The sequence below is a fragment of the Macaca fascicularis genome, chromosome 4, assembly GCF_037993035.2.
Source record: "Macaca fascicularis isolate 582-1 chromosome 4, T2T-MFA8v1.1".
NCBI lineage: Eukaryota > Metazoa > Chordata > Mammalia > Primates > Cercopithecidae > Macaca > Macaca fascicularis.
In genome coordinates this window covers 42857501-42878507 of record NC_088378.1, presented here as the reverse complement: position 1 = coordinate 42878507, position 21007 = coordinate 42857501, and the positions used below count along the sequence as shown (strand labels likewise).

The window sequence follows — 21007 nt, the reverse complement described above, 5'->3', positions numbered from 1 at the left end:
GCTGGCCATATTCTGAAATGCCAATCATTTGTCCCGAATGGGTAGCAGGTATAGAAAAGAATAATGTGCTATTACGGGTCAGTAAGAGGGTTTGCTCAGCCTGGCGTGGCTACGGGAAGAGTGCGGAGAGACTCGGTGGGGCAATAGCCATGTGCAGAAGGGCAGAAGGAGACGATGGCTTCTGAATGGCTGGAAGATCGGTTGTTTACAGGGGGTTGGGAAAGATTTGAAGATTATGGGAGCTAGGTTTCTCACTTTTGGAAAAAGGATCTACAAATATGTAAAGGAGGAAAGCTAGACTAATCTATATGGAGTTGGAGAGAAATTGGAGATATCACTGTAAAATCTCATGTTTTAAAATATGTATATAAATGAATGATACACAAATAGAGACAGATGGCTGTATATGTACACGTGTGTACATATATTTCATCTTAGAGCACCTAAAAGCAATGACATCCCAAAAGCAATGAACACACCATAAACTCAGATATTGGTTTCTCAATTCCATTTCCTAATAAAATAAACCAGAATTTACTGGAGAAATGGCTGATACCAGGGTAGGGACAAGGAAAGTATAAGATAGGTCTGGAATATCTTGACACCAGAAAATAAGGAAGTACTTAACCAAAAGAATACAGAAGCCAATTTATTAATAAAGTCACTCCCACCGGCAAAATATGGAATAATTTGAGTTTCAAAGCAAATAATTAATGTAATATAGCCTATTGAATAAAATAGGCATTCCTGAGTCCATACTGATATAAATATACCCATGAATGAATGAATAAATAGGGGAGAAGGAAAACTACCTCATAACAGAACACCAATTAATACATGCAGAGGGAATTAAGAAATTAGGAAATCACCTCTTGGAGGCCATCATATTAATAATTGCTTCAAATAGGAATCATTAATGAGTGATTCATGCCTGTAATCCCAGCACTTTGGGAGACCGAGGCGGGTGGATCACCTGAGGTCAGGAGTTTGAGACCAGCCTGGCCAATGTGGTGAAACCCTGTCTCTACTAAAAATATGAAAGTTAGCCAGGCATGATGGTGTATGCTTGTAAGCCCAGCTACTCAGAAGGCTGAGGCAGGAGATTTGCTTGAACACGGGAGGCAGCGGTTGCAGAGATCACGCCACTGCACTCCAGCCTGGGTGACAAGAGCAAAACTCCATCTCAAAAAAAAAAAAAAAAAGAATGATTAATGAATGCCAAAACTAGTGGGTGAAGCTTGATAAGAAACAGGATATTTACATAGATTAAAATAGTTTTTGATTACTTTAAAATTAATCAAATACTTTAAAATTATTTATTAAATATAAATTAAGTACAAAATACTTAATAATTAACTATCTTAACCAAGGGATATAATCACCAGCTGTGGGACAAATTGACATGCTATGCCCCCCGATGCAATCCACAGAGAACACAGCATCATTTCCACGCTGTTCCTGCCAAGAAGGTATAAACTGAACGTCATCTTGAGGAACCATCACCCAACCAGAAATCGAGGGTTATTTGACAAAGCAGCAGGCCTGTACTCTTCAAAAGTATCAAGTCATAAGAGACAAGGAAAACCTGAGCATTTGCTCCACATTGAAGGCGGATCTAGAGACATGGAAACTAAATACAGTAGATAACCCTGGGCTGGATTCTGGACCAAAAGGAAAAGTGTGATTATAATGGACATTGCTGCAGCAATCAGGAGTATGGGAATGGAGTCTGCAGGGTGGATGTAGTGTTGTATCAGTGCTGATTTCCTGGTAATGCTGGATGTACTTTGATTTTTCAGCAGTGTATACACCTTGTGTTTTAGGAAACACATTGACAACCTTAAGGTAATGTGCATCATGTTTGTAATTTACTCTCAAGTGATTCTAAGTAATAAGGCAAAAATGGTAAAATGTTAGCTATTAAACTGTTCACTTTTTTTTTTTTTTTTTGAGACAGGGCCTGGCTCTGTCACCCAGGCTGGAGGGCATTGGCACGATCTCAGCTCACTGCAACCTGTGCTTCCCAGCCTCAAGCAGTCCTCCCACCTCAGCCTCCCAAATTGCTGGGGCTCCAGGCATGCACCACACACCTGGCTAATTTTTTTGTATTTTTAGTGGAGATGTGGTTTGGTTATGTTGCCCAGGCTGGTCTCGAACTCTTCAGCTCAAGTGATCCGCCTGCCTTGGCCTCCCAAAGTGCTGGGATTATAGGCGTGAGCCACAGTGCCCAGCTATAACTATTAAAATGTTAACTAAATGAGGAAGTCCAGGTAAAAGGGATAAAGACATTATCTGTACTATTCTTGCAACTTTTCTGTGAGTTAAAAATTATTGCAAAATGAAAAGTTTTTTTTAAGTGGCCAAAATATTTTTTTTTAAAGTTTGCTTCAGTTCCAAGTTTTAATGATTGCTGATTTATTTTCTGTGTTCCTCCTCCCCTGGCCTTAAGTCACTGCTGTTTTTTTAATCCCTGTCCAGGTAGCCTTGTCACATCCTGAGATGAAACAGAGTGGCATAAAATGAACCTGTTTGCATGCCGTTGTAAGGAAAGAGAGAGAGAGTGTGTGTGTGTGTGTGTGTGTGTGTGTGTGTAAACAGGGGCAAAGAATGGAGTCGGGCCTGTACTGGTAGCATGTAGTATCCACAGACAGAAGTGTCACTTGAGGATCTTGTCAGTATCAACAATAAAGCACAGGTAATAACTGTAATTTCCTTAGAGATTAACATTCAAGCTGAACAAGACTGTGGCAATGCCAAGAACAGCTAATCTCTAATGAATTACTGTCCTCATTGCCTGAGACTTTAGGATCATTTTGCTAGCCTTTGAGATAAGTTTTATTCTCATTTACTTGGAATTATAAAATAGATTAATAAAATATGAGGCAAAACAGAAATGTTTCTGGCCTCCTTTCCAAAGAAGGGTCTCAGTATCTTTAGATTTTCATGTCTACTACCTTCCCACCTCACAGCATCTATTGTTCCATCCCAGCAAAGCAAATGAGAATTGAATATGAATTACTTCCAAAAGTAAACCTTGGTTATACATATTTCATATTTGTTCCTATTCTATGCTGCTACAAGGACACATTTGAGTATAATGAATCTTAAGAAGAAAGAAAAATGCTTTTGTCACATTAAAAAAAAATACATGATCAGCAGAACTAAGGTAGGGTAGTTTGTAGTAATGACATTGCGGGGCTCATCATATTTTAGTTAATGTTGCAAAGTAAGAAATCCGTGAAGAGAAATAACAACATGTAAGAAGAAAGTGAAAAAATGTGTTTTGCTCATTTATTGTGACAAGGATGGTTTCATTTAAATAATTCATGATAATGCTTTGCAGTGTGCCACTGAATGTACAACGTGTACTTTGCAAAAATAACAAAGCTTAGTAATGCGGGACTTGAATTTAATTCTCTGCTCTTAAATTTCTGATAAGTAGAAAGAAGCTGCCAAAATTGTGATGAAAATGACTAGGGGAACAGCTTGGAGAGAGGCCTGTGGAGGGGAGAGTGGATTTGGCAGAGGTCCCTGTTTTCTGGTTGCCTAGGCAGCACCTCTAAGCCTTGTCTGGTGGCTTCTTTACAAACAGTTTTATGGCTTGGTCAGGGTCTGGGATGCTGTTCATACCCCAGTTTCAGTCCCTGGTGCATGGTTTTGTTTTGTTTGTTTTTTTTTTAATTATTTATTTATTTATTTTTGAGATGGCATCTTGCCATCTCACCCAGGCTGGAGTACTGTGGCATGATCTCTGCTCACTGCAACCTCCACCTCCTGGGTTCAAGCGATTCTCCTGTCCCAGCCTCCTGAGCAGCTAGAATTATAGGTCCGTGCCACCAAGCCTGGCTAATTTTTGTATTTTTAGTAGAGACGGGGTTTCACCATGTTGGCCAGGCTGGTCTCGAACTCCCGACCTCAGGTGGTCCTCTGGTGCATATTTTAATGGGGCCAAAAGGAGATGACACAAGGGCAAGGGGAACCATAGGCATTTGTGCAACTCCTGAATTGCATGAAAAGGAAGACAAGTTGACAAGTGACAAATATCAACAGCCATACAAATATGCTTTTGGATCCAGCAATTCATCTTCTAGGGTTTTTTCCTAAAACAGTGATTAAAGATATGTCTAAGGATTTAGCTAAAGGATGTTCCTCTAAGTGTTGTTTATAGTAGCAAAAGCTGGGGAAAACAAGCTAAATGTCTGAGATAAGTTATGGCATATCTATAAAATCTAATCTTCCTAGAAATCAGTAGACTGAGCTGAAAGAGGAATCTATGTGATATGCTTTGGCTTTATGTCCCCACTCAAATCTCATCTCGAATTTTAATCTCCATAGGAGGGACCTGGTGGTGGGTGAGTAGATCATGGAGGTGGTTTCCCCCATGCTGTTCTTGTGATAGTGAGTTCTCATGAGATCCGATGTTTTACTGGTGTTTGACAGTTCCTCCTCCTCTCTCTCGTTCTCTCTCCCTCTCTCAATCTCTCTCTCTCTCTCTGTCTCTCTGTCTCTGTCTCTGTCTCTGTCACCTGCCACCACGTAAGATGTGCCTGCTTCCCCTTCCACCATGATGTAAGTTTCCTGAGGCCTCCCCACCCATGCAGAACTCTGAGTCAATTAATTCTTTTATCTCTATAAATTACCCAGTCTCAGGCAGTTCTTTATAGCAGTGTGAAATGGACTATTATACTATGAACTAATTTCAAACAGCTAAAAGCTTGGGATTATAAAGCATAATCTCTTCAAATGGAAAAGTAATGAAAAAAGAAATCAGCAAGTTATAAAATTAAAAAAAAAAAAAAACACAAGGACACCAAATGGGAGCGGAAATTGAGAAATTCACAGAAGAATTGGGCCCAGTCTTGATGAGTAGTGCTAGGCTTTCCTACTGACAGGAGTCCACACCTTGTAGGGAAGAAGCAAGGAAGCACACTGTCTCCTGGGCTGCTACAGGAAAGGGAGACCTGGGGGAAATCAGAACAGGCCTGTACCTTGCATGGGCTTAAGTCCATATTAAATCTCCTGGCACATTAGAGACCCTGAGCTACCATAGAAACATAAATGCTGGTGAGAAAATAAGAAACCCAAGGGGTTCCCAGAGAGGAAGATACACATGTGAACCACCCCATGTGCCTCCACAACCCAGGGCAGTTATCCTCCCCGTGGAAAATAACCTCAGACTAAAACACCATGAGGGAAGGCCAGCAAATGAAACAAACAAGGGATCTGTCACCTCAAGAACTAAAGGTAATGAAATTATCCAAGAGATTTTAACATAAACATGCTGAAAATATTCAAAGAGAAGTCAAGGTAATAGTAGGAGTGAATGTTTGAAATGTTCATTTGGAAAAGAAACAACAGACATTTGAAGTAAAAAATACATAGTTTTTGAAATTAAGAGAAAACTGAATAAGTTGGATAATAAACTTGAAACCAAAGGAGGGAAAACTAGAGAATCTTAAGCAAAATCTGGACCATTGAATACTATAAAGTCATTAAAAATGATAAAAAAAATTGAAGACATTTCACTTAGTTTCATGCACTATTATCCATATGAGAGTTTCATGCAGCATACAAAGTTCCTGAAATGTCTGGCAAATTTTGTATCTATGCACCTATGTGTGTTTTCTGGGGGGAAGATTTATAGTTTTTGGGTGCAGTTTGAATACCTCTTCTCAAAGGAATACATGATCTAAAATTGTTTCATTAAATTGGTATGTGCATGTTTACTGTGGTTGTACAGTTCACTGATTCGCTTATTAAATCAACATTATTTTGAATCCCTTCTTATATTCTGGGGTTTTAATGAGACAAAAAACAAACAAACAAAATGACACAATTCCTGCCTTTATGGAGCCTACAGTATGGTTAGGAAGACAGCACCAATTTTTTAAAAAATCTAATACAGTGAAATTACAACTGTAGTTAATCTTCTGAAGAAAAAGTACATGTGTGGAAAGGCTTCCCTGCAGGAGCTAAGTCGGTTAAAGGCAACTTGGAGAAGAGGGCAGTGGAGGTAGAAGAGCCTCCTAGGTAGAGGGCAATGTCAAGGGCAAAGACAGCATGGCATCCCTGAAGAGCTGGAAGAAGGTGAGTTGGGCTGAAGCACCAGGAACTATGGAGGAAGAGGGAAGAGGGGAAGCTGAAGCGGGGGTCAGAGCCATATCCCTGCAGGGCCTTAGATGCCATGTTAAAGTTTACAATTTTTTAATCTAAAACTGTTAAACAGGGGCATGATGACATGGTCTCAGTGCCATTTGAGAAGCCAACACTGACTGCACAGGGAGGGGTGGGAGAGTCCAGAATGATGGGGAGACCAATTAGAAGACCACGGCCATAGCCATAGCCCAGGCCAGATATAATGGTGGGTTGGCCTAAGGTGGTATTGATAGAGATGTAGAAAATTGAACACATGAGAGATATTGGGGGTAAATTGATAAGTGATGATTAGATGACTCTTGGGTTTCTAACTTTTAGAACTGGATGGCTGGTGGTACCATTATTAAAATAGAGAATATAGTCACATTTTGCCTATGACGATTGTACACACTTGGACGTGTTGTTTTGGGGTGTTTTCAAGACATTCAAAATTAAATATCAAGTAAGCAGTTGGATATATAATTAGGAACTCAAAGGCAATGTCTGGGCCAAAGATAAAAATTGCCTGATCACTGTTATAGAAATATTAAATAAAAGCCTGGGTATGGATTAAGTGCTCTACACAGACAGCACAGAGTAAAAAGAGAAGCAGAGTTCCCACAGGCTGGAGGAATGCCCGCATTTAACTACACATAGAGGATTTGTCATTAAACAACGTGGAAAGGACAGGACCGAGAGGTAGGAGGAAGCCAGGTGAATCTTCTATCATGGCATCCACAGGAAGATTGTCATTTCGAGGAGTGAGTACTTGATTGTACTGAAAACTGCAGAGAGGACAAGCAAGATAACTGAAAAAAATCCAAGAGTCCTCTGGATTCAGCCATATGGACTTAAAAGGGCAGAAACCAGTTTAGGATGGGGTGAGTAGTGAGTTGAAACTGGGGATCTGGGGACAGTCCCTGCCGATGACTCTAGAGCAGATGTATGGCCCGTGGACTGTATCCATTTGTTTTTGACATCCCTTTTTGCAAAATGTTACTGGAACACAACCATACCCATTTACTTACATACTGCCTATGGTGGGCTTCGTACTGCATTGGTAAAGCTAAGTAGTTGGAGCAGGAATCACAGGGCCCACGAGGCCTAAGATGGTTGCGATCTGGCCCTTTAGAAAAAGCTTGTCCACCCCTGTCATAGAGTGATTTGGAAGGAAGGAACAGAACACAGTGGTAGAAGCTAGACTTTTCTGAATACACCTTGTTTTCTAGATGTGACTTCTGTAACCACATGTCTTTTAATATTAAATTATCAAACAAAATTGGATTTGATAAAAGCAATCCCTAAAATTCAAAAGCAAAATGAAACCAACCTAATTGTGTATTGAGTTAGTTGAATAACCATACAGATTGGGATTATTCCATTTTAAAACACAGAAATTTGACTCTATGTCCCTAAATGTGGCATACCTTAAGGACAATAAGAACTGCAAAAATTATTTTTAACTGATTTCAGTAATGACATAGGGAGTGGTAGTGATGGTTTTGTTGTTTTGGGAATGTTCTGCATGTATTATGGAACAAACAAAATGAGTAATTACGTTAATGTCATTGGGAACCAAGATTTCCTATGTGAAAGAAAGGAGATATGGATGCAATACAGAAAGGTTCAATACAAATCCTGTTGACTTGAATTTGAATTGAGAGTATGGATCTGAACTCTTGATGCATTGTAACTTTTTTTTAAAGTTATTTTCTAGTTCTGTGTACTAAAAATTCCTAGAAACTTGAACAACCTTATAAGATACTTACAAGAGTGCCCTATTAGGGCAATACCTAATACCAAATATTATTCCCCACCAAAAGGAAACAGGGCTCCTTGGAGAAATGGTGATCCCAAGTCTGAGGCAGAAAAAGGACAAGACGAGCCCAGAAGATTTTATCACACCAGAAAGAAAAGAAACTACTAGAAACAAACAGGTGTGGTGGCTCATGCCCTGTAATCCTAGCACTTTGGTAGGCCAAGGTGGAAGGATAATTTGAGGGCAAGAGTTCAAGACCAGCCTGGGCAACATAGTGAGACTCCCATCTCTACAAAAAAAAATTTTTTTAAACTTAGCCAGCACCCTAGCCTGAGTGACAGAGTGAGACCCTGTCTCAAAACAAAAAAAGAAGAAGAGAAATTAACATGTCAAAAGAACTCAAGCGTTATCTTGAGGAGGCTCCCCTGGCCAGGAACAACACAATTTCAATACCAATAAGAAAATAACCAAAATGGATTAAAACATAAGATACTTAAGTTCATGAGTTTATAATACTACGAAGAACTCAGTGATCAATTTTGGAGGATGACATAAAACCAAGCTATTGGTTAGAAAATTGGTAAATAAAATCAACATGTGTCTTTCCTGTATGAACTCTACCTCAGGGGAAAGCACCTCATTAAAGAGGGAAAGTTTCTCTTTATAGAAGTATGCTAACTAGTAAACAGAAAAGGAATGACGAGGTAGTATGTCGACATTTTGCAACCCCTAATGAAACAGTGGACCCATGCCAAGATTGTCAATGGCATCTAACAGCACACAGAAAAACCACTGGAACTCGCCAGCTTCTGAAGGAAGAACAAAACACCACCTTTAAAGTATTCTTATCAAAAAATCAAATGTGACTTTCATCAGGCCTCAAACTACCAGTTTTCAGGAAAAGGGGAGGCAGAAGGTTACAATCAGCAAAATATAGACTGTGGGAAACTCTACAGGACAAGGAAGAAAAGAAAAAGAGGGGAGAAAACCTATACATTAAAAGAAATCTAGAAGTCATATTAATCAGTTGCAATTTGTGAACCTTACTGGGTCCTGAGTTAAAGCAATTATTTTTAAAGTAAGTTATGAGATCATTGAGGAAAATTGATTACTGACTAGACATTTGATTATACTAAGAAATTATTTTTTCAGGCCGATAATGCAATTGTGATTAGATTTTAAAAAATAGTCCTTTATAAAAAAGTTATGTACTGGAATATTAAAGTATGAAACGACATGATGTCTACAGTTTGCTTTAAAATAAACCAGGGGGCTGGGCGTGGTGGCTTATGCCTGTAATCCTAGCACTTTTGGGAGGCCGATGAGGGTGGATCACTGAAGTCAGGAGTTTGAAACCAGTCTGGCCAACATGGTGAAACCCCGTCTCTACTAAAAATATAAAAATTAGCTGGGTCTGGTGGCACACACCTGTAATCCCAACTGCTTAGGAGGCTCAGAGGCAGGAGGACCTCTTGAATCTGGGAGGCGGAGGTTGCGGTGAGCTGAGATTGTGCTGCTGCACTTCAGCCTGGGGGACAGAGCGAGACTCCGTCTAAAAAACAACAAAACAAATAATAATAACCCAGGGTATATAGGGTGGTTACAACTTCGAGAAAATAGATGAAATAATATGAACCATGAGCTGATAATTATTAAAAATGGGTGCTGACTATACCAGGGTCCCTTATATTGTTTGTATATGTGTTAGGCCCTTCTTGTGTTGCTATAAAGAAATACCCCAGACTGGGTATTTTTTTTTTTTTTTTCTGTTTGGTTTGAGACAGAGTCTCACCCTGTTGCCCAGGCTAGAGTACAATGGTGTGATCTCAGCTCACTACAACCTCCGCCTCCCAGATTCAAGGATTCTCCTGCCTCAGCCTCCACAGTAGCTGGGATTTCAGGCATGCGCCACCACACCTGGCTGATTTTTTGTTTCTTTAGTAGAGACGGGGTTTAACCATGGTGGCCAGGCTGGTCTTGAACTCCTGACCTTGTGATCCGCCCACCTCAGCCTCCCAAAGTGCTGGGATTACAGGTGTGAGCCACTGCACCTGGCTGGGACTGGGTAGTTTATAAAGAGGAGAGCTTTAATTGGCTCATGGTTCTGCAGGCTTTACAGGAAGCATGGTGCTGGCATCTGCTTGGTTTCTTAGGAGGCCTCAGGAAGCTTCCAATCATGGTGGAAGGTGAAGGGAAAGCAGGCACGTCACATGAAGAAAGCAGGAGCAAGAGAGTGAGACAGTGGGGGAGTTGGGGGAGGGTGCCATACACTTTTAAATGACCAGATCTCTCAGACGCTCACTATCATGAAGACAGCACCAAACCATGAGGGATCTGCCCTCACGACCCAAACACCTCCCTCCAGATCTCACCTTCAGTATTGGGGATTACAATTCATTATGAGATTTGGGTGGGAACTAATACCCAAACTCGATCAGTATAGTTTGGTTTTCTTTTTTTTGAGATGGAGTGTCTGTTGCCTGAGCTGGAGTGCAATGATGTGATCTTAGCTCACTGCAACCTCTGCCTCCCAGGTTCAAGAGGTTCTCCTGCCTCAGCCTCCCAAATTACAGACAACTGCCACCACACCCAGCTGTGTTTTGTATTTTTAGTAGAGTCAGGGTTTCACCATGTTGGCCAGGCTGGTCTTAAACTCTTGACCTCAAGTGATCCTCCTGCCTCGGCCTCCCAAAGCGCTGGGATTTCAGGTATGAGCCATCGTGCCTGGCCTATATCATTATAGTTTTAATTAAACTTCAATTTTCCCAAAATAAAAAATAATTTCTAGCAAACAATCTACCTTGCTGTTGGTTTTCTCTAGTAATTCTTAGTGGCTGGTATGTATGTAGGGGAGAAATTTAAAGGTTCAGGTCTTCAGACTAGGATTTTGGAAGATGAATGTGATAAAAATCTTGAGTAAGGGAGCTGAGAGAATTGGAATGTGAATTACTAACATGGCAGGCCATGGCCCCTAAGTGGGGTGATCAGGCAAGTTAAGTACCAAGGAAAGGGCTGATTGACAGAGAGCAGAGGAGCCCATGGACTGGAAGGTCAGTGAGTAGAACAGCGATCAAGATGGGGATAGCTGAACAGGCAAACTGGGAGAAGAGGGAATGCTTCCATCAGTGACTTTGGATTAACTGTAATGCATTTATTGTGGGAGTCGTTGATTAAGGCTGGGGGAGAAAAATTCATTTTGGGTGATAAGACCAACTGGGTGTCCAGAGTGTGAAGTGGGTTTTCCTCATGAATGCCAGTGTCACACATACTAATGACTGGGTTTGGGATATAAACGAAATGAAGAACCATGTGCTGAAGTCTTCAGAGGACGGGAGAGCAAAACTGGATATGGCTAAAGCAATAAGGAGAGTGATTGAAGTTTCTTTGAAAAAAAAATTCTGGATAATTGGTCTAATCGGATCCATATATAGTCATACGAATGCACAGGAGTGTAAAAAGAAGGCTGTATATGGTGGTGGATCATTGGATTATTGGTGATGGCTATTTCCCTCTTTTTACTTATCTACATTTTCTTTTCTTTTCTTTTTTTCTTTTTTCTTTTTTTTTTTTTTTTTTTTGTTTAGATGGAGTCCTGCTCTGTCGCCCAGGCTGGAGTGCAGTGGCATGATCTCAGCTCACTGTGACCTCTGCCTTATGGGTTCAAGCGATTCTCCTGCCTCAGCCTCCCTAGCAGCTAGGATGACAAGTGTCCCCCACCACACCTGGCTAATATTTTTGTATTTTTAGTAGAAACAGGGTTTCACCATGTTGGCCAGGCTGGTCTCAAACTCCTGACCTCAAGTGATCCACCTGCCTCAGCCTCCCAAAGTGTTGGGGTTACAGGCGTGAGCCACTGTGCCCGGCACTATCTGTATTTTCTAATGCTTCTACAAAAGCCTGGTATTGGTGTTGAGCAGGCAAAGAAGAACCAAGGCTCTCACACATCCTGTCCCCTCTAGATAGAACAGTCACTCTCTAAGTCTTTGCTTGTCTGACTCCTACTCGTCCTTCAGACTCCAGTGTAAATATCCCGTCCTCAGGGCAGCTTTCCCTGACCCTCTGGCCTAGGTGAGGTCCCTTTACTTTTCCTTTGTCACTTCTCACAGTCATAGCTACTTCTTTGTTATGTCAGGCTGGCCAGGCTGGTCTTGGATCATGGGAAATGTCGCATAATGCATGCACACAGACATATTGTTGTTATGTAATTGCAGTTTGACTTCCTATGTGTTCATAATAATTTAGGGCCAACGAGGTGATGTGGTTCTGGGGGGTGGAGCCAGAAATACTGAAACCAGTAGAGTGGGTTAGAGTCCTGTGGCTGGTGAAAACTATTTTGGCAACAACGCAGGCAACCAGATCAGGTGATGATAGTGGAGTTTTAGAGTGACATGTCTGGGGTACAGCCAGGATCTCCCCATCTCCTCAACAACCATTCCTGCTGCCCAAACACGTCCCTTTAGGAGGCTGACTGACACTCATTGAGCACTCCTGCTTAATGCCATCTCACAACCTTTGCTGAAACTTGTGTTCTTTACACTTGATGTGCATTACCGTGTAATCTAAGCGCTGTTTTATGTTTTTATTCTTGCTGACCCAGTCCTTTTTCAGACTCCACCATTTATTTATTTATTTTTAAGACAGGGACTCTGTTGCACAGGCTGGAGTGTAATGGTATATTCTCAGTTCACTGCAACCTCCACCTCCCAGGCTCAAGCAATTCCCCTGCATCAGCCTTCTAAGTAGCTGGGACTACAGGCACACACCATAGCACCCAGCTAATTTTTGTATTTTTTAGTAGAGACAGGTTTTTACCATGTTGCCCAGGCTGGTCTCGAACTCCTAAGCTCAAGTGATCCACTGGCCTCCGTCCCTAAGTGCTAAGATAACAGATGTGAGCCATTGCACCCGGCCTCCCTCACCATGTAATGTCTGTCTCCACTACTGTCTTGTTCACTGCTCTGTCCCTGGCAACTGGCAGAGTGCTTGCAGCATGGCTGGGGCTAAATAAATGTGTATAAATTAAAATAAGAATTGAAAAAAGAATAAACGTTGAAAAATAGAAAAAGAAAATCACTGCTTATAATAGTTTCCTGTTGCTGCTCTAACAAATTTGTAAACAAAGCTACCACAAATGTAGTGGCTTAAAGCAACAGACTGATCTTAGGGTTCTGGAGGTCAGACGTCTCAAGTCACTTTCTCTGGGCTACAGTCAGTCCCAGTGCCTTTTCCTGCTCCTGGCAGCTGCCTGCCTTCCTTGTCTCATGGCCTTTTCCTCCATCTTCAAAACCAGCAGTGGAGCCTTTTCGGCTTCCCCATCAAAGGGCTAGAAGCTTTGATGTCTGGCTGCTTCCAGGGTTCACCCTTTTTCTATCTTAGTTTTATTCTACTGAATATAAACTGCAGTGGGCAGGCCCTTTTCCACTCTGCTCACTGTTGAGTCCCATGCACTCAGAACTGTGCTTGCTCCATGGTAGCTACTCAGTCAATATTTGTTCAATGCTAAATGAAGAAACTAGCTTTTGTCATGCTTCATTTACTTACCCTTCTGTTGGTGAAATAACCCCAATTTCTATTCGGCAGTGCACATAATTCTAAAGAAGCTGACACCACAGCTCTGAAAAGCATATGATCAACGTATAGGCCAATCCCCTGGCCACAGCAAGTGGCCAGAAATGGGCATGGGCCTAAACGAGTCTGATCAGAGTAAAGCCCAAACAAATGGTTTTTTTCTTCTGGACACATCTGAGGGAATGGAATGAGAAAGCCGTGGCTACAGAGGCAGAACAGGCACAGGAAGAAACAAGCCATTGGCTTCACTACGGAAGCACTGCAAGAAGCTTCAGCTGCAGGAAGACCCATATCTGGAGTTTTCAATGATGTGAGAATAAAATATGTCCTTCATTATTGATGTCAAGTTTTGGGCTGCCTACAGTGAAACACATTCTAAAGCCAGTAAGTAGCATCACAAGTGCAAAATGAAAAAGGCACCCACAGAACTGGAACAAATCATTTTGTTTCATTGCACTGAGACTAGAAGGGTCGAGACAGTTCATGTGATCTGTGTTCCTGACTCCAAGGAGGAGTAGAATCAAGAGATGGAAGAAGCCTTGGGGCTTTCAGGTCACCCACCCCTGTGTCTGACCCTTGGCTACACCTGAGACTAGAAGGGTCGAGACAGTTCATGTGATCTGTGTTCCTGACTCCAAGGAGGAGTAGAATCAAGAGATGGAAGAAGCCTTGGGGCTTTCAGGTCACCCACCCCTGTGTCTGACCCTTGGCTACACCAGATCACCTGAGGAACTTTGTAAAAACAGCTTCCTCCACCCCATTCCATTGTGTTGAGCCAGAATCTCTAGGGGTGAGGCTCATTATCTGTTTTACAAACTCCAAGTGATTCTGAGGGACCATCCCTTCTCAACAGCTATGAACTTCCCATTGGTAGAAGGAAGCATCATAGCAGATCCTAATGCTAATGTCGACATCAAATTCAAAGCACTGAACGTATGTATCGTGGTCTTAGAAGTATGTATAACTCATTTCTGAATCACTTTATTGAAATCCCAAATTAATTAAATACTTAAACTATGCATGAGAGTCTGAAGGCCTTTCTCCTGTGTGTAAAAGGAATCTATTTCACTGCTAAAAGGTTTTTGTTTTTCCCTTCATGGTTCTCAGATAAAATTTAGAGAGTTGAGATGACCAGAGAAGTGACTACTAGATAAATGGACTGTTATGGACCATTCTCAACCTATTTTTCTTCCTTTCACTATAAACAATGGCAGCTTCAGATTTAGCAAATTCAAGGAATCAATGATGTCATCAAGGATTTCTTTTATTTTCACTTTGCCATCTTCAACTGTTTTCTTTGGTCCTTAGGCTTGTCCCAAAAATAGTTCTCAAATAACTAACTGCGGTGAGCATTGGTCTTCACACAACAGTGACCACAGCTAGCAGGACGGAAGAGAAGATGTTCATCCTCAAATCTTGTTTAAGTTTCTTTCAGCAAGAAGACCGTCCACCCTTACGTCTCCTTGGGCAGAATTAATATCTACACACCCTTTCCTAAAGCAGACACCAACCAGGGGAGGCAGTGATCATGATAAATTTAGTCCAACCCTGACCCACCCTTGGCAGGGTGGGGTTACTTACCAGCCACCCCTGAAGCATAGAATGCCTGGGGGGAAAAATCAGAGTTTCTGTCAGGAAGAAGGAGAGGAATGTGCAATGACTTGGCTGGGCCAGTAGTCAACAGTGTCTAACCCTGTAAACAGGAATTGAAGAAAGACAAGGGGAAAGATTTCTCCAGCCACCTTGAATTAAATAATGAAAACTTGAATGATGCAAAGTATTAGTAATGTCCTATATTCTAATGCTTGGATTTTTTTTTTTTCATGAAGTCTTGCTCTGTAGCCCAGGCTGGAGTGCAATGGTGCGATCTCAGTTCACTGTAACCTCCACCTCCCAGATTCAAGCAATTCTCCTGCCTCAGCCTCCCAAGTAGCTGGGATTAGAGGTGCCCGCCACCACACCCAGCTAATTTTTTTTTAATTAAAACTTGGAATATTTTGAAAAACTCCTTCCTCCTAGAGAGCTACCAAATGAAAATTTTTTTCTGATTAGCTTTTTGTCATTTTTGGAATTAGGAGTGCTTTAGATATCTGAATTCATTCAACAAGCATTTATTGAGTGGCTGCTATGTGCCTGGTATGGCTCTAAGTGCTAGAGAGGAAAAGAGTCACCAAAGTCTTTGCTGTCATGGAGCCCTCATTCTAGTGGGGTAGGCAGACAGCAAAGAAACAAGTCCTGCATGTCACATAGTGTCAGGTGGTGTCAAGCGGTAGACAGAGAAGCTCAACATGAGAAAGGGAGAGAGAGCAGCTCCACACACTCACAAAATGGGAGTGAGAACTCCAAGCCAGTGGATGTTGTCTAATATAGGCCAATAACCTTCCCTCCATCCATCCAATCAAAGAGCTTCGCTTTTTGCTTTTTCCTTTTAAAACTCAATGATTTTCTTTTTCTTTTCTTTTTTTTTTTTTAAGCATCATTCACCTCTAAAAACCATCCCAATTGCAAATGCTAATATTTCATGCGGTTGTCCTTAACCAGCCCACGTGTGTAGAAGGGCAGGAACATATGCAGAATACTCGGCGAAGGGGAAGGAAGTCAAGATGACTTGAATTTCCAGACTTGCCTTGGATATTTAGAAAACAGTCGTTTTAGATACAAGTGTACACTTACACTTTGAGTACTCCCCTCTCCTCTCTGACAAAGATTCTCTGCTTGACCAAACTTTAGTCAAGCTTCTGAAACTTCCCTTTGACCCACCTGTGCACTTCCTTATAAAATTCTGTTTTAGTAAAGAGCCCTGTTAAGTCAGTTTAGGAAGAACCCCCACCCTGGATATCTTATCAGGTTCCTCATCCTCCACCCTCCCCCAGGTGTTCTCTGAGCATCCCGGCCTGTCTTCAGCAAGAGTCCTGTTGGGTCAGTGTATTCAGATCCCCGCTTACCCCTGATGTTTCCTTGAGTAATTTTCCATCCACTGGCCCCAGCCTGCTCCTTGGCTATCCGTTCCCACTTGTCCATGCTGCATCTGAAGTTGAGCCCAATCTCTCTCCCCTGACCCCATGCAGCAGTCCCTACAGCTATCTACTATCTCCATGGTTCTCAATAACGTCTGCTTTACTGTCTTCATCAAGTTTCATTCCACTTTTTTTTTCTTTAATATCTTCACCATTTCCACACAGAAATATTCTCCTTTTAAATGGACATTCAGTAACTGAGAGTGATGTGGCTGTTCTATATTTAAAATTAACCTAGGAGTATGTTGTCTCTGAAAAACTGCGCACCAGATTGCCTCACAGATCATGGCTGAGACAGACGTCCTCAAGTGAGCCCTCGCAGGCTGCATAGGAAGAATGGAAGTGGGAGTCGGGGCTGTTCTCTCTTAATACACCTTGGTAGATACATTTTTCTGCCCTCCAACCCCATTTCGAGTCTGCTCTGATGGAGAAAAGTGACGAGAGCGAATCCTTCATGGGCTGTTTGTTATCTCACACACACACACACAAACACGCACATACACACCTGGATCAATGCATTCCCCCTCTAGGGAATGCAGTTGCATGGATGCTGCCCCACCCACCGAGGAAAGCTGCAAGTTTGAGCAGCTCCGGCTCTGGAACCAAAGGCTTTTGTTTAAGGAATTACCAGGCACTAAGCAGAGGCAATTCAAAACCGGTTAAACCAGTGTGGCAAGGAGACTGATTCAGACTCCTCATAGGTTTCTCCAAGTGTAACAGACACAAGCAACCCAGTTTCCTTTAAGGAGTCACAGGAAAGGTCAACCTAGTCAAGTGGTAGGGGAAAGACATCACTGGAAACCATTAGTCATGTGGATGACACGGGGCCATACCGTACTGAGGAAAAGCCACAATTGAGATATAAAGTTGCTGGGCATGAAAGACAAGCAGAGAAGGCTTCCCAGGAGAAGGGACATTTTAGTTGTGGCAAGGAGAATTTGCCAGAAGGATGGTTTAAGAAGCTGAACCTTTAAATAAATATAATAAAATTCCACTTAGGAAATCATCTTAAAACTTAACAATAGGGAATATTTATTAGGACAGGAAAGAAAACTCTAAGATATTTGAATATATCTCATAGAGATTAAGAATTTTTTTAAAGACAGTTGTGATAACAGTTCCCACCAATATTGCAATACCCTGTTTATAACTGAATTAAAACAAAAATTATTTGGAAATTATAAAACAAAACATCTAAAACAATGGTCTCTCTACCTTGAAAGAAAGGTATTGCACAAATATAGCCTAGCTTACATATAAAGATTTCAAGCATTCAAATTATGCTAATGTATTTCATTTATTAACAAGCTTATTTACAGTTATTGGGTAGGCAAGACTACAAGAATAAATGATTCAAAAGAAATGCTTAATAATTAAAAAGTGATTGTACTACCATTGGACCTAGCAATTCCATTCCTATATGTATAGCTAAGAGAAATAAAAACATCCCTATGCAAAAACTTGGACACAGATGTTCATAGCAGCATTATTTATAATAATTATTGTAAATAAAGATGGGAAACAGTCCATATGTCCATCAACTGATGAGTGGATAAATAAAATATGGCATATCCATACAATGGGATAATATTTGGCAATAAAAAGGAAAGAAGTACTGATACGTACTACAAAATGGATGAACCTTGAGAACACTATAATATGTGAAAGAAGCCAGTCACAAAAGACCACATACTGTCTAATTCCATTTATACGAAAAGTCCAGAATAGGCAAATTTATAGAGACAGAAAGTAGATTCTTGTTTGCCCAGATTTAGAGGGATGGAGATGAGAAGTTACTGTTAATGGGTAGGGGGGTTCTTTGTGGGGTGATGAAATGGTCTAAACATGTGGTTATGATCATGGAATTTCATGGAACTGTGAAATACAGTCTGCTCTCTGAAGAAATGCTACTGCTATCCAAAAAAAACCAAAAAAAAAAAAACAAAACAAAAAAAACGCTTTCACTGAACAGGTTAGTTTTATATTTTTGTCTCAGAAAAAAGAATTCAGTTACCAGACAAAGGATGCAATTTCCAGTGACAAAATGCCAGGCCTAAATTAAGCTGCTTCAAAATATACCACAAGATCTCTAATGACCTCCAGTGGTCACGACTAAAATTGCCTGGTTTATGATACCTGAGCCTAGAACACGACGCACAAAGTGGTTATAAATGTGACGTCTGGTCTGTTATTTTCTTATCTTGAAAGCTGCAAAGTTGGAGTAAAAGGAAACATAGCCAATGACTATCATAAAATGTCTCTTCCCCCTGATATTTCAACATTGACTGAAGGGCCCGTTTATCCGTGCCCTGTCTTTGCAGCCTCTTTCAACAGAGCCAGAAAGATGCCTGTCTCCTTCCAGTGACTCCACTGAGAGAGTCCATTAACAATCTGCTTTGCACCCACAGATGCAGGAGTAGCCGACACGTGAGGAGGAGAGAAAAAATGACTGATCAAAAGAGACTGGCAGGAAAACATGTAAGAAAGAACAAGAGGCAAGTGCTCCACCTAAAATACGCCAATTTGGTCATGCACAACTCTCAGATACTTTTGCGGGCTATCTAAGACATCCGAAGGTTACCCTCTCCTGCAGCCTCACCACCAAGTTCTAGTGAAAGTACCTAACATCAAATGATGCCATACTTAGAGTTTTTCTAAACAAACATTAGTAAATAAGCCCAAACAACTTCACACAGTCTCCTCTGTAGGCCTGATGAAGTCCCAGCTCTCTCTCCTCTGGGTAAAAGGTTCATTCGAAAGGACAATGTTTCAGAAACAGTATTCTATTATTTTTACCCTCATTGTTGGCCTCGGGCTACCAGAAATCCTCCAGACTAACATAAGGCCATTTATTTGGCATTGAAGGCTGGAAAAGCATCCTGCCACACACCTGCTACCAGCCTGGCTGGATTCTTCAGCCACATCCAGGCAAGCTGGAGGGCTCTCTAGAATATTTCGGTCAGTCCACACATATCTTGAATACCTTTAACTTCACAAAAGAGAATCCATTTCTAACATTCGTCTGGCTAGTTAACAAGCCACAGGTTGTTTTGAGAATAATGCCTGATATTTGCTATGCTAATTAGTAAAGTATCTGATAACTCAGGTATTTTGACCTTCCAAACTAGAGCTGGCTAATGACTCCTAGGGTATTCATTCCTGACCAGAACATGAGCTGACCCTGGGCATAACTTCAACTCACAGATGTCACACTGTCTGTGCTGAGTGTTTTAAAGTAAATTACAGATATAACATGAGGGAAGGGGAAGAAAAAGAAAGAGAACCCTCTTGGCAATCCTTGACTAGGGCTGTATAAGTCTTGCCCAGATTCCTAAATGTTTCAACCACTGTCACTTGTCGTATATTTTTTAGATCCATCCATTCATTTAATGATTTTGCCTACCTATGTCCCAGACATCTACTTGCAATATATCGTCTGTCTGATGGTTCCAAGGAAAATTTAATATGCTAAGAGAATGTTAAAAATTCACTGACTGAAGCCATTGTGTTTTTGCCAACATGAAACAGTCCCACCATAGTATGAAAGCGTTAAATCCCCCCACGGCTCCACTTTAGCCTCAAGGAGAAAAGGAGAAAGCAGGCACTGGAAGAGTCTGTTTATAAACCTTAAAATATCAATTGCCTGGTTTTTTTTTCCCCTAGGAACAAAACATCTCTTAAAGGTTATATAAACATTTATATATGGTTTTCTTTAAGAATCACTGTTAATTACATCATTAGGCTACACTTACCTTAACTGTGATTTAGTGCATCTTAAAAAAATCGCGAATAAGAATTCTTGACGTTGCTTGTTAGTCCAGAGGTCAAACCAATGACTTATAAGAGCCACTCTTTCCTGAAAGAGCTATAAGGGGGAGGGGAGGAAGTGGCATTTTGCTGTACAGTTCAATGTTTTTAATTGCTAAGCAATCTTTAGACAATCTACCAGCAACCTCACTGCTAATATTTGCAGAGTGCATTACAGTTCACACAGCGCTTTCACATATAGAGAGAAAGGTCTCTCCTTTCAGGTTAAACTTTTTACCCAGGGATACTGACAGGCCCAGACTTGTTGGGTGGGCTGATGGGAAGGACTGGCAGGGATGTAATTATAGAGGGGCCCAAGAAGGGCCTCTGGAAAACAAAGAGGTAATGATTCCTGGATCTTGTTTCTACCTAGGCTAATGTGGCCTAGGGAAACAGAGTCCATACATTTCATCTTGAACACATATACGGGCTACACTCATTTAATTGTGAGAACAGGACCATTTGAGGTAGGTATAACTTCACTAACTACAACCCTGGATCTTCATAGCACCCACCAAGATGAAAGTAAGTATCACTTAATAGCCAACAGAGACATGTCTCTAGGGAAGATATACATTAAGGACCAGAATCCCCCAAACCTGGGTTTCGGTCCAGCTTTGCTCAGATAGAGATAACAAACTCACTGTTCTTATCATAGGTCAGGCTTTAGCCCCAGCCTGGTCTAGTCTCCTTTCCCGGTGAATGAGGCTGAACTCACAAG

At 41.3% G+C, this 21007-nt stretch overlaps 1 protein-coding gene across 8 annotated transcripts in view; it reads right to left on the bottom strand.

Annotated features, from left to right (window-relative positions):
* Positions 1-21007, bottom strand: part of ECT2L (epithelial cell transforming 2 like) — a 111705-nt gene that overhangs the window by 73678 nt on the left and 17020 nt on the right. For all 8 annotated transcript variants that reach the window (XR_012433488.1, XM_005551975.5, XM_005551976.5 and 5 more), the window contains one exon: positions 20232-20344. Coding sequence is in view for 7 of the 8 variants with exons in the window: in XM_005551975.5 (XP_005552032.3) it covers positions 20232-20344 (113 nt within the window). In the remaining variant the exon portion in view is untranslated. The remainder of the gene's footprint in view (positions 1-20231; positions 20345-21007) is intronic.